Source organism: Odontomachus brunneus, unplaced genomic scaffold (assembly GCF_010583005.1).
Source record: "Odontomachus brunneus isolate Ranch 3 - 2012 unplaced genomic scaffold, Obru_v1 Obru_scaffold_009, whole genome shotgun sequence".
Lineage (NCBI taxonomy): Eukaryota > Metazoa > Arthropoda > Insecta > Hymenoptera > Formicidae > Odontomachus > Odontomachus brunneus.
The window spans coordinates 1,187,496-1,199,656 of record NW_022639459.1 but is presented as its reverse complement, the minus strand read 5'-3'; the positions used below and the strand labels follow the sequence as shown (position 1 = coordinate 1,199,656).

Below are 12,161 nucleotides of genomic sequence, written 5' to 3'. Positions count from 1 at the left end.
GGAGTAGTCGCAGCTTTTCGATCGAGAACCAGTGACAACAATACAACTCGCTTAGCCAGGTCGCGGGCTACTCCGAAGAAGAGCGGAGAACAAGTTGAGACATTGCCGATTGGCGCAATGTTTGCGAACATTTGGCGCAGGGTGTATTGCCTGTATCTCAAGGATGATGAACAAATTTGAAAAAGAATTTGTGATTGATCTGTTTTTTTGCATCTGAAATAATTTGACAAATAATTTGACGTTGATTCAGAATTCTGGATCAGAAACCAAATAAAGTATCTAATTATCATAATTGTAATAACTATCATAATTATTTACAAAGTCAACAATCGATGGTGAAAAGAAAAGACTACAATTGTTTTAAATTATATTTATAAAATATACTATGTATGAGTTAATAATTAAATTTATATTATATATAACGATATAAATGTTTTATTATATTGATGCAACTACGAATTTATTAAAAGTTACATTCAAATTTTTATGTTACATCTGACATGACGTGCTGTTCTGAGCAAATTTCGATCATTATTTTCGACTTTCTTTCGTATTTCCATTTCACCGCTCAATGTGATAAATATGAACGTCATATGAATTATTCTTAAGGGATGAAAATTTTACAAATTGAGTGGCAACAAAATGTTTGCCACATTTAGGTATACCTGTCTATCTGAAAAGTTTTATTCCGCTTTCAGATGTAAGCCCAGTAAGCATGATGACGTCAAATGATGTTTTAATAACGTATTGATACTATCTCTAATGTCCATAATATGTTATTAATATATCATTTGATGTTATTCTGCTACTTAGAAGTAAACTGTTCTAAACATATATTATGTTCTAAACATATGTTTCATATGTTTCATATTTCTAAATATATGTTTCATATGTTTCATATTTCTAAATATATGTTTCATATGTTTCTAAACATATATTATGTTGCTATCTTAAAGGAAAAAATTATTAAAAAATAAGAACAAAATTGCAATTTTTTTATATATGTACTTTAAATATCCAAAATGTTCTATGCAAAGTTTTATTGTGATCCAGTAATAAAATTTAAATAATCAGAAGTAAATAAACGTAAGATATAGTAGATATAGTACAAAAATGTGATGTTAAAGTAAAAATACGTTGTTCAACTTGGATCGTGTATATCGCATCGTAAACATTTTCATGCGGAAAATAGAAATACTATTTCTAATTTTCGGGGAGACATATTTTGCAAGGATTATATGGGCAATACATCCTTAAGCCATGAAAACGAGAATGTGAAACAAGAGGCTGTCTAAATTTTGGTGAATAGAACTTTGATATTTTCACTTTTGCATAGAAGAAATATTCATATATCGTGTCACTGTGACACTTCTATTCATTTTATATAACGGGAAAGTTGAGAGAAACAGTTAGCAAATCCTCCGTTAACGCGAATGACAAACATGATAAGAGTGTATGTGTACGAATTGATAAAGGGCAAATATTGTTTACTCGAGCAAGTATATTTCGTATATTAGATTCTCTTACGAACGGTGTGTGCTTTTAATCGAACATTGCGATCAACGTATTATATTATTTGTTTATATAAATTGAGTCATACAAGGACAGTCACGAGCCGTTGTTGTTCAGACCAAACGAGATATTATTTCAGTACACGGTTTCGCAGACGGTGGCTTCTACTACGTGTATCGATGAATAAAAATTCCGTTTAGTAATAAACCATTTATTTTTATTCTGTACTAAATTTTTGTAATAGTCTGACGCATTAACACCTAATATATACGCGTATGTATCATACATAATGAGAATATAAAACTGTCGAAACATAGTCACGCGCTTTATTGTTTTGTCCTGATCTCTCTCAAGCTGATCTGTGCGACTGTCGCAAATGCACCGTTTTCGCATATTAACCGAAAAGCCAATCAGTGTTAACATTCATTACTGACAGACGCATTAAAAGCGGTGAGCGAGAGGCCCGTAAATATTATTTTAAACTGCGTGAGAGAGCCCTGTATTCATGAAATCGCATCATCATTGTACATCTACTTCGTGCTGTGTGTTATTCGGCTAATATTTGTAAAAATAACAATCGATAATACACCTCGTAGGGAGCTGATATGCAGGGTGTTCCAATTATCAGACATTTCTTTTAAACAACAGATGATAAATCAAGGAGTAAGATGCAGACGTTTTGAAGCCAAAACATCGAGACACTTTTTGTTTGAGTCATTATACATTGATCAATGCGAAGGAATAACAATTTAAGAAAAAAAATGTACGTAAATAAAAATGTATTTCTCATTAAATATGGAGTTTTTTAGAATTGGAACTTCTACCCAAAGTTGCAATGTGTGTCTCTAACGCTATACATTAAATATTATGAAGAGAACCAAAAGGTATTAAGAGAGAGAGAGAAAGAGAGAAGGAAAATGAACCTTAAAGTGACCGAAATATTTTGGAATATCTTGTAAAAAGCTCACATGGGAATGTATTCCACGTGATCTGTTCTTTTTCCGCGTGGTATATGTGCAGTCTTGTCTATTTTATCTTTTTGCTGATGAAAAACGCATTTCTCAAACTTTTCTCAATTTTATGCTCATGTTTTTCTCTGCTATTGTAGTCTAAATCAGCAAAGTAATGTTTGACATCGAACTTTTATTTTTAAAGCCAAATTTATTATTTGACGGCATTATTATTTTTCTACGTTACTATGTAACGACAAAGATTGTTCCTTGACAATCTTGAAAATCGCATGTATTTATAATTTGCGGACCGTATTGCCATCATTTATAGATGATTGTCTTTTTTTCTAAAATAATGTATATGCAGTCTACTTTAATCAATTTTCACTTGTTGAGCTACATTTGTTCTTAATGAAATGTTGAAAATTTGATATAATTGGCATTCTCAGATTCCATGCATGGCGTCGATTCGACCTTTTTTACAATCACTATTATATACGGATCTTACTGCTATGATATGAAATAAGCTCCTCCGTTAAAATAAGTCCCGATAAACTAATGATCACGTGTGTTAAACAATGTTCCAACAAAGATCTAGATTTCAACCCAATCTGAATTACATTTCCTGCTGATCGTGCTTGTTTACATTCGCCCGAAATTATGTCTGCCCTCAACAACAATCTCGCAGAGCGAACGCGAATCGTCGACTCACAAGATCTTCTCACTCACGTTTGTTTTATGTCAGCAGGACTTATCGTGAGCAACGTGTGGAGTTTGTGTCGCGACTTGAAAGACATGGCAGCGGATGATGACTATCTAAAAGCGAAAAGCTTGATCGACCCCGCATTTCGTATGATTGTGGAAAACATGGACGACCCGAGCATACGGCAGAAGTTTACGTGCGACACTTGCGGGAAGAGTTACTCGTGGATGTGCAGTCTTCGTCGGCATCAGCTCCAATGCGGTAACAAGGAAGCGAGGAACAAGTGCGAAATCTGCGCGAGAAGATTCTATAGACGCGACAGATATAAGGAGCACTTGCAAACACATTTCTGCTAACTCGTCTTTCAAATGTGAGCCTTCGAAGGGATCGCGAAACTATTTAGCCAAAAAGAAATAAAACTGAAGCTACCAAGCCTGTTCTGTAATTCTTTGTTTTATTGCTCTATTAACGAGATATACGTTGTTTCCATTCGCGAAAATTGTATTTTGTATGTTATGTTTATGCTTTGCGCTACATGCCTTTTCTTCGAGCGTTTTCAGAGATTTAACGCTAAAGGTAAAGGAAATATAGGCAGAAATGACATTTATTACACTGTAAAAACTGATGTGTTAAATTTAATATTTCATATGTCCCAAATCATCCACTCTCATTTATATGTAAATTTAACACAAAACAAATGTGGTAAAAAGTAACATGCACAAGAAGTAAAAAATTAATATAAGAATTTAACACTTGAATACCATCAAAAATTACAGTTTGTATTAAATTGACATATGTATAATGTTAAATTAACTAAAATAAAACATTACTTTAACATTTGAGAGAAGTATTAATCTATGGTTTTGATGAAATGAAAATGTTAAATTGACATAATCTATGTCTGACATATTAAATATGTCAATTTCATACAACCTGTGATTCCTAACGGTATTCAAGTATTAAATTCTTGTGTTAATTTTTTTCATATTATGCGCGTTACTTTTTAACACATTTGTTTTGTGTTAAATTTATTTCATAAATGAGAGTGAATGATTTGGGACACATAAAATGTGTTAAATTTAACACATCAGTTTTTACAATGTATAAATGAATTAGAATGAAGTTAAACTTATTTGCAGAATACAGAATCGCAAAGGGTACACATATGTAACAATACAGCTGCAATATAAGTGTTGAAAAATTACAGAACAGGTCTACAAGAGCACTTAATGTTTCGTGTATGCGTACAAAATGTAGTAATTTATTCTACATTTTCGTGCAGTCGTATTGGTAATTGTAATGTACACAGAGAGACTTATGCTATATTCTGTTTTATATAATATCCTTGTACATGCATATGATATATGTCTCTCATATATGTGTCATCATGTATCATTTTTTTTAGTGCACTCTCGAGGAGAAGAGTTGAATTTCCCTTCATATCGTACACATTTGATTTTGCTCCTGAAATTCTGTTAATATCGCGATAGAACAATCGACTATCGATAAGAAATGTGATTGATCTATTTTCGTAGCTTGGTAATATATTAAGCATTGAAAGAACGTGAGGATTATTAATATTTTTTTTCCTATTCTAATACATGAATATTATGAGACATTGCTAGAAATACCATTGCGTAACTATTGATTGTTATTTGTTACAACTTCTGAGAAAAATTTTAAAAGAGTTACTTGCTAAGTTACATATTTGTTTTATTTGAACCGTATTATACTCAAATGAGATTTTACCAATAATAGTGCTGTGAAGAAATAAACAAATATAATAATTAATAATTAATCCATCAAGATCAATATTATTAATGGACACTTGGATATGCATCCATATATTGCAATATAGTTTCTTTAATTATTTTAGAATAAACATTTTGACCCTCTCTCTCTTTCCCTCTTTTATAAAATGTTGTTGTGGCTATAATTGATGTACGACTAATATATGTATGTAAATTTTGTAATCTCTTTAAAGTATATTTATGTCTACGGATATGGGGTAACCAACGAATAAATCGATTATAGTACCTGGCAACAATAACTTATCGATACGAAATCATACATATGATTATTAGTTTGTAATATCGTTGTGAACAAAATTTTATATATGTATGCATGTATATGAGTATGATTGTGTGTGTGTATATGAGCATAATTATGCATTATCACTTTTTGACCTTAATTATTTTTAGGTATTATAATAATATATAAATTATAGTATTACATAAATTATATTGATGTTTTCGTCAAAATGAATGCGCGCATATCTTGTATTGTCCCATTTTTTGGCACAAATAAATTGTGTCGTGTGATTGTTCTACGCAATATTTTCGGTTAATATCTCATTTAATAATTACAGGTTTGTCAGCCTGCAATAACATTAACACGATGGAAATGTGCGAATTTAAAGTACTATCCCTTTTTCAATTCTAAAGAATATAATGTTTCTCACGTGCCTTCTTTTGGAAACATAATCTAAGATTGTCGATGGTTACTTGATTAATGTATAAAACTTGCGATCCTAATTCTTTTTTTGTTCATACTATTACTATACTAACGAGACCAAAAATTATATTTTCCCCAGAGTTACGATGTACGATTTCAATAAAAGGAAAGAGTTGCCGTTTTGCTGTTTTCAGTAAATACTTACATATAATCGTATAAGCGCGTAATAATTGTAATCCGTAAATTGTCGTTATACTACAAAGCAAAATATTTTCGTTTATCTTCAGTTGAAGATTCAAAAATTAAAAACGCGTCGCAATTTGGCCGGTTTCATAACTAATATAAACGATCTTAGACGGAGTCTTGGCTTCGTTCAACTTTAAGATCCGACTGTTGTCAATTAAACTATAATTAAAAAGTCAACGATCGATCACGAAGGCACAAATTAATGATCAATTTCCATGAACTGCAACGAGATACGTCGTTATTAAATGGTCATGAGGTCCCGGTATGATCATTAACACCCGACAAATAATATAACAATGCGACTGGTTGACCGGTATTCGCACAAATCACATCGATATCAGCCGCCATTGATTTTCCCCGAATAACGGGATCTTTCCGTGTTTCAGCCGGTGCTCTCATGGACGAGCTTAGCGGGTTGGAGTTAAACACCGCTGACTTACAATTAGACATGGCACGTGTACCTCTACCTTTGTTAAGTCGCGGCCAGGCAACGCCAACGCACGAGCAGCGTTACATGTGCGGCGAGTGCGGCAAAGGATACAAATGGATGGACAATCTGCGGCGACATCAGAGGCTGGAGTGCGGCAAGCAGCCCAAATACAATTGCAAGTTCTGCATGAAAAACTTTTACCGTCGATACGAACTGACCAATCACATGAACATGAAGCATAATCTGTAACCGATGCCCCCGTGATAAATGTTCGCACCTTAAAAAAAAATATATATACTGTTTTCCTCTTACATTTACGATTACACAGAGACTGAACCGATGATCAGTGAGTGGAAATCATTGATCAACGCCACGCGGTGTTTCCATCGGCTCTGAGATTAGACTGATAATATAGATTAAAATAATAATATAAATAATTAACTAGAAATTAAAATAAATAATTAAATTAATATAGATAATTATATCACTATTATATTAATTTACACATTTGTGAATTTTAAAATTATATCTGTAAAATCATATCTGAGTTTAATAGTAATAATAAAAATTTACAAATACATATTTTTTTAACATACTGAGTGCCACGCTAGACTTGAGTGACCAAAAGTCTGAATTCTCACGCACGGTCATATGCAGAGTCAAGTTACTTAAAAAATTGTCAATCGCGCGTGAGTTGTACTCAATTAAAAAAGTAAAATATTTAGATTATTTCCTTAATTAAAACCATTACCTTAAGTAGGTGGTGAAACTCTTGAGGAATCCAAATATGAATAACATGGTACTCAACAATTGATCCCGAGCTGCAGCTAGTATCATTTGAAAAAGAAGTTCTAATTTAGCCGAAAAATTTTCATGTATTTTCTAAAAGGATGAATAAAGAAATCAATATAAGGTTTTGACTATACTATTTATCATTGTTTTAAGTATAAGAAAATTAGTTAGAAAAAAAATTGTAAATTCTATACAGATTTTTGTACTAAGCGCGGTATAGCCGTATGCCTCCAACTGGTAAACAATATTATAGCGCGTGTAATAATCTGGAATAAATGGGACCAGAAAATTTAATACACTTTTTAAATTTTCTGTCTCATTTATTTCAGATTATACGAGTTGTAATGTAGTCTACCAGTTAGAAGCAGCCGACGATATCGCACAAAAAAGCTGGAAGACGAACTTTCAATTTTTTAATAAATAATAATAATAATAATAATAAAATAATAATAATAATCTTTTTATACTTAGAAAGCAATATAGCCAAAACTCCATATTGATATCTTTATCCATTTCTTTGGAAAAATTCATAAATACGTCCTATATTTTCGGCTATTTTTTCTAAATTAGAATCTTTTAATCAAACAATGACTTGCATCTGTTTGGACGATGTTAGTAGCAGTACAAGATCAATTAGCGTATTTCTTATAAATTTAAAATATTTTTTTCAATTATTATTTTATGTTATCCTAAAATGGTCAAATTAAGATATATATAAAAGTGATATAATTAATTATAATAATTTTAAAATTATTATTAACAATTTTTATTTAATTTTGAAGGTACATCAGGTTTTCCATTCTGGCCGTGATTACTCTGACTTGTTTATTTTGATGTTAATCTTATAATATGATAACATTGTTATACAACGGCTTTATTGTACGCACACTATATAGAAATAAAGTGATCTATGAATAGAACATAATGTAAATGCGTGGAAAATACATTCTGAGGTGAATGTTACCTATTTCTATATTGTGTTTACTTTGTTCCCAGGAAGATGTTACCCATTTCTATTTTGCGTTTATTTTGTTCATTCTTTATATTATAGCGAATAAAACCCACACTCACCATTGTCATGCAACATTACAATATTTTAGATTGTCGAATTTATAAATACAAGATGCAAATAGATATTTAGGTATAATAATCATTCTTTCCTCTCCTGAATTCACCGATAAAAATAATCGAATTGGTCTGCAATAATAACTGAACGCCTACTGAATTTATTGTACTTTGCAAGTCTTTACTCTTAAGTACTCCATGCAAATTCATTTATTAGCAGTCTCATGTTTATGTTTCTACCAACAAAATCATTATATTTCTCCAATTTATTGACAATAATGCATTTATGGGCGCTCCCTCCTCTCTCTCTCTTTCTCTGTCTGTCTCTCTTTCTCTCTCCTCTCTCTCCTTCTTTTTCTTTCTTTCTTTCTATATATACACACATATACATATATATGTATATGTATATAAATATATGTGTATATGTGTGTATGTGTGCATATGCATGTGGTTATATCTTTCGCCCAAAATTTGTCCCGTTCTTCGTCTTTACGATGCGTAAATTGTCTGAGTGCATTTAACGAATGTTCCCCATTTTTTTATCTTTTTTTTTTATAGATGACATGGAGCTGAGTGAGTGGCTCGTGAATCACGAACTGTCCGTGAAGCAGGAAATCGACAACGACATGTCGCAAAGTTACTACGAGTTCGTCACCACCGATTACGAGCTATCACCGGATACTATGGAGCATCGCAAGAAGAACATGATCCCGCGCGTTTGTCAGGAATGTGGCAAGAGTTTCTCAAGGGCCGACAGCCTAAAGAGACACGAGAGGCTCTATTGCAGAGTGAAAAGCGAAATTAAATGTTGTATTTATTGTGGCGAGAAGTTCGTCAAGCCGCAGTCCCTGCGCCAGCATATAAATGCTGTTCATGCGGCTGAGCTAAGAGATAAGACCTCGGTCAAAGATGAGCACAAGTGAACGTAGACTTTCTCTCGCGTTTCTTTCGTGCCGCGAAGAAAAAGAGCACTTCTCCGTGTTAATTCGGGAACCATGTAACGTATTTGTATCGCATAGATTTTTAGTGTAGTTTGTCTAGGCGTGTCGCAGGCGTGTCTCAATTATAATTTCATTGCAAGTTTACAATATATCTTACTAAACTTATAAGTGAACAATAAAAGAGGAAGGAGTGTACGGTTAAGTAATCGTTTATACGCGCGGGCTGTCTAAGGACAAAATTATAAGTACCTGGTGCACGCGATATGTATTTGAAAAGGCGAATGATTTTATCAACTGATTGTTATCTGCCGTTCTGGATGTGTAATGTATATGACACCAAACATGTACGTTTATAAGGGTAGCTTATTTCGCGACTAACATTTGGCCTGCTATGTTCTAGGCCTTCTTCGCGTCTACAAGAGTTACCTCTTTGTAATTGTGAACATGCATGTGGAAATGCATGTTATAAAATCACATGTGTCCACGTAGCCTCATTATTTTTCTAAATAAATAAATATGCAGATTTCGAGAAGGTAGCTCTTTTTCTCTTTCTCATTCTCTCTCTCTTTCTCTCTCTCTCTCTCTCTCTCTCTCTCTCTCTCTCTCTCTCTCTCTCTCTCTCTCTCTCTCTCTCTGTTGCCAAATTTCCAAACCCTAATCGAAACTCTTACTCGAAATACATAAGAAGAAATGTATACCACACACTTGAGACCGTTTCTCAATATCGTTCTCTCTAATCTTTCGATAAAAAGTATCCTAGAAAGTCTCCGTACGACTAACGATCGAGCTTGTCAAGATAATTTCTAATTCTCCTCTATACTTTGCCCGACCCTACAATTATTACTAAACTCGAAATCAGAAGGTAATTCGTGAGAACATGCATGCCGCCGGCTGTACGATGCTCGCTTGCTGGTCGTTCTCGCGCGTGTCCTCCTTCTTTTTAACGGGCTATCGTGTCTTTGCAGACGAGAACGGGCAGTGCGGCAGCGCGGACAAGAGCAACGACGAGGAGGCGGAAGTGTGCGAGGTGCCGTTCCACGGCCAGCTGACGATGAACTACCTGCTCTGCGACTCCTCGATCCTGAACAGCGTGGAGACCAACGTGGTGCAGAAAAGCGCGAAGACCTGTCAGCAATTCCGCTGTGACGGCTGCGGCAGAGCTTACACGCGAGTCGACAGCCTGAAGCGTCATCAGCAGAAGTGTGACGAATTCTTGGCGTCCTTTCAAGATCGGCAGGAGAAGCTGGAGAGGCTCCAGCAGCAGGAGTACTATTGCAATCAGTGCGGCAAGACGTACAGAAGGCTAGACACCCTGCGCCGGCATCAGCGGCTGGTGTGCGGTGACAAGGAGAGTAATCACGCCTTGAAAGTGGACAAGGCGAGCCTATAAGGAGGAACGAGTCGCGGTGACGAGCCCTGTTGCTCGATTCCTGAAATAATTGGCGTGTGTCGGTGCGATTGAGTGTTGTTACCGTCTTTATGAACAGGACTGCACGGGACCGGTGTTCCTCCGGATCTCGAAGTGTCGGCTATGTATTATCATTCGTTTAAACGCGCGCTCTCTTACACGGGGGAAAACTCTCTGTTCGTGTGAGTGGACCAGACGGAAAACTCGCGAACAAGAAATAATATCCTTGTTACCGAAAACATTATTTTTCATTTCGTTTGAACATTCAACTGTATTGAAACTCAATTGAGATAACTGAGAACAATTGACTGAGCAGAAACCTCTTACGGGAGGTTCCTTTTTGTTCATACAACCGAATTTTTCATTTGTTCCTCAGAAAACAGAAGATTCATTTACACTAATAGAGTTGTCTTTCCCGTGTGTGTAAGTGAGGAGAGTCGTCCCGCTTGGGCGCGAACAGTTGAATTTCCCATAAATCAGATTGTAGCGTATTATTAATTGTGCAATACTGTCATCTTGCTTCATTAAGGATATGGAACAAGGATATGAAATATGCTATTCATTTTTCTTGTATATTCTTACGCAGTTGACGTGTATGAGAGAACGAGAGAAAGGAAAAAAAAGAGATCTAGATTCTTCTTTATGGCCAATACACGAAGATACATTGTGAGAATTCTACTTATATGAGAAAAATATTTACAAAATGTGTCCACAAGATCCAAAAAAGAATATGTAAATAAGTCTCTAATGTTCGATTTAAATTTTAAATGGTAGGATATTTAGATAAATATATTACTCAACTATGGCAATCACTGTGCAGATCATTGAAACCATATTGATTTCATATAAATAATATATGTTTCGCCATCATCAACAAATAAAGATTTTTCTCCTAAGCAACTGTCAGTTTATTAAGTACATAATATCAGACTAAAACATTGCAAATTAAATACGTGTGCGTACTCGGCTTCTTTTTCTGTATCTGACTAACTACGTAAAAAGATGCATGTAAAGTTTGCATCGCAAATGTGTACATCGGAAAAATTAGAATTGCAGAGTTCATTCTTTTGTCACGAATATCATGCGATAACATTTATAGCTTTCTAAACGCGGAAAAAAAATTACAAAAAAATATTAACAGAAAAACAAATATTATGCCGCTTAAGGAGGTTGTAAAGCAAAATGAGTTTGTTAGAGATTCATTGAAACTCGCACTATATATAAATTGAAATATTATTTAACTCTTCGTATGATTAAGCAAAAAGATTGACCATTCGAGACTTGAGATATTTGAAACTAAAGTTGATCCTTCTTATATGTTTGTTAAGGTTAATATGTTATTTTTAATTTTTCTTGCAAATCGAAATTAGAATTTTAATGAAAAACTACTATGATATTAAAGACTAGTGTAACGATGTAATGTAATTATACACAAATTCCGGGATTATTGACCGTCTTATTTGGAAAATACAGCGCTGGAAACTTCATAATTTATAGTAACACTTGAGATACATATACTCGTCCAAACATTTCTTTATGTCAAATTAACATTTATTACATAGATAGTGAAATAAGTATATGGAAATGTAATTTTGTTCGATAAATAGTCAGTTTATGAATGATCCTTTTGATGCGCCACTTTGAAGAGATATACGACATT

At 33.9% G+C, this 12,161-nt stretch overlaps 3 protein-coding genes across 3 annotated transcripts; all 3 read left to right on the top strand.

The window, feature by feature from the left end:
• Positions 1 to 3,122: 3,122 nt before the first annotated feature.
• LOC116840368 (histone-lysine N-methyltransferase PRDM9-like) lies at positions 3,123 to 8,686 on the top strand. The gene is made up of 3 exons (XM_032806987.1): positions 3,123 to 3,312; positions 3,401 to 3,535; positions 6,252 to 8,686. Exons 1-3 carry the CDS (start codon positions 3,123 to 3,125, stop codon positions 6,542 to 6,544), a joined length of 618 nt encoding a protein of 205 aa, XP_032662878.1. The 3' UTR covers positions 6,545 to 8,686.
• A 29-nt stretch (positions 8,687 to 8,715) lies between these two features.
• Positions 8,716 to 9,075, top strand: LOC116840367 (histone-lysine N-methyltransferase PRDM9-like). The gene has a single exon (XM_032806986.1). The coding sequence runs from the start codon at positions 8,716 to 8,718 to the stop codon at positions 9,073 to 9,075; it is 360 nt and encodes a 119-aa protein (XP_032662877.1).
• An 895-nt stretch (positions 9,076 to 9,970) lies between these two features.
• On the top strand, positions 9,971 to 10,483 carry LOC116840366 (zinc finger protein 761-like). The gene has a single exon (XM_032806985.1). The coding sequence runs from the start codon at positions 9,971 to 9,973 to the stop codon at positions 10,481 to 10,483; it is 513 nt and encodes a 170-aa protein (XP_032662876.1).
• The last annotated feature ends 1,678 nt before the right edge of the window (positions 10,484 to 12,161 follow it).

Coding starts and splice junctions, on each gene's coding strand:
- LOC116840368 (XM_032806987.1), top strand. CDS start 3,123: ATGTCTGCCCTCAACAACAATCTCGCAGAGCGAACGCGAATCGTCGAC. Junction 3,313..3,400: donor CTTGATCGACCCCGCATTTC/GTATGATTGTGG, acceptor GTGGATGTGCAG/TCTTCGTCGGCATCAGCTCC. Junction 3,536..6,251: donor TGCTAACTCGTCTTTCAAAT/GTGAGCCTTCGA, acceptor TCCGTGTTTCAG/CCGGTGCTCTCATGGACGAG.
- LOC116840367 (XM_032806986.1), top strand. CDS start 8,716: ATGGAGCTGAGTGAGTGGCTCGTGAATCACGAACTGTCCGTGAAGCAG.
- LOC116840366 (XM_032806985.1), top strand. CDS start 9,971: ATGCATGCCGCCGGCTGTACGATGCTCGCTTGCTGGTCGTTCTCGCGC.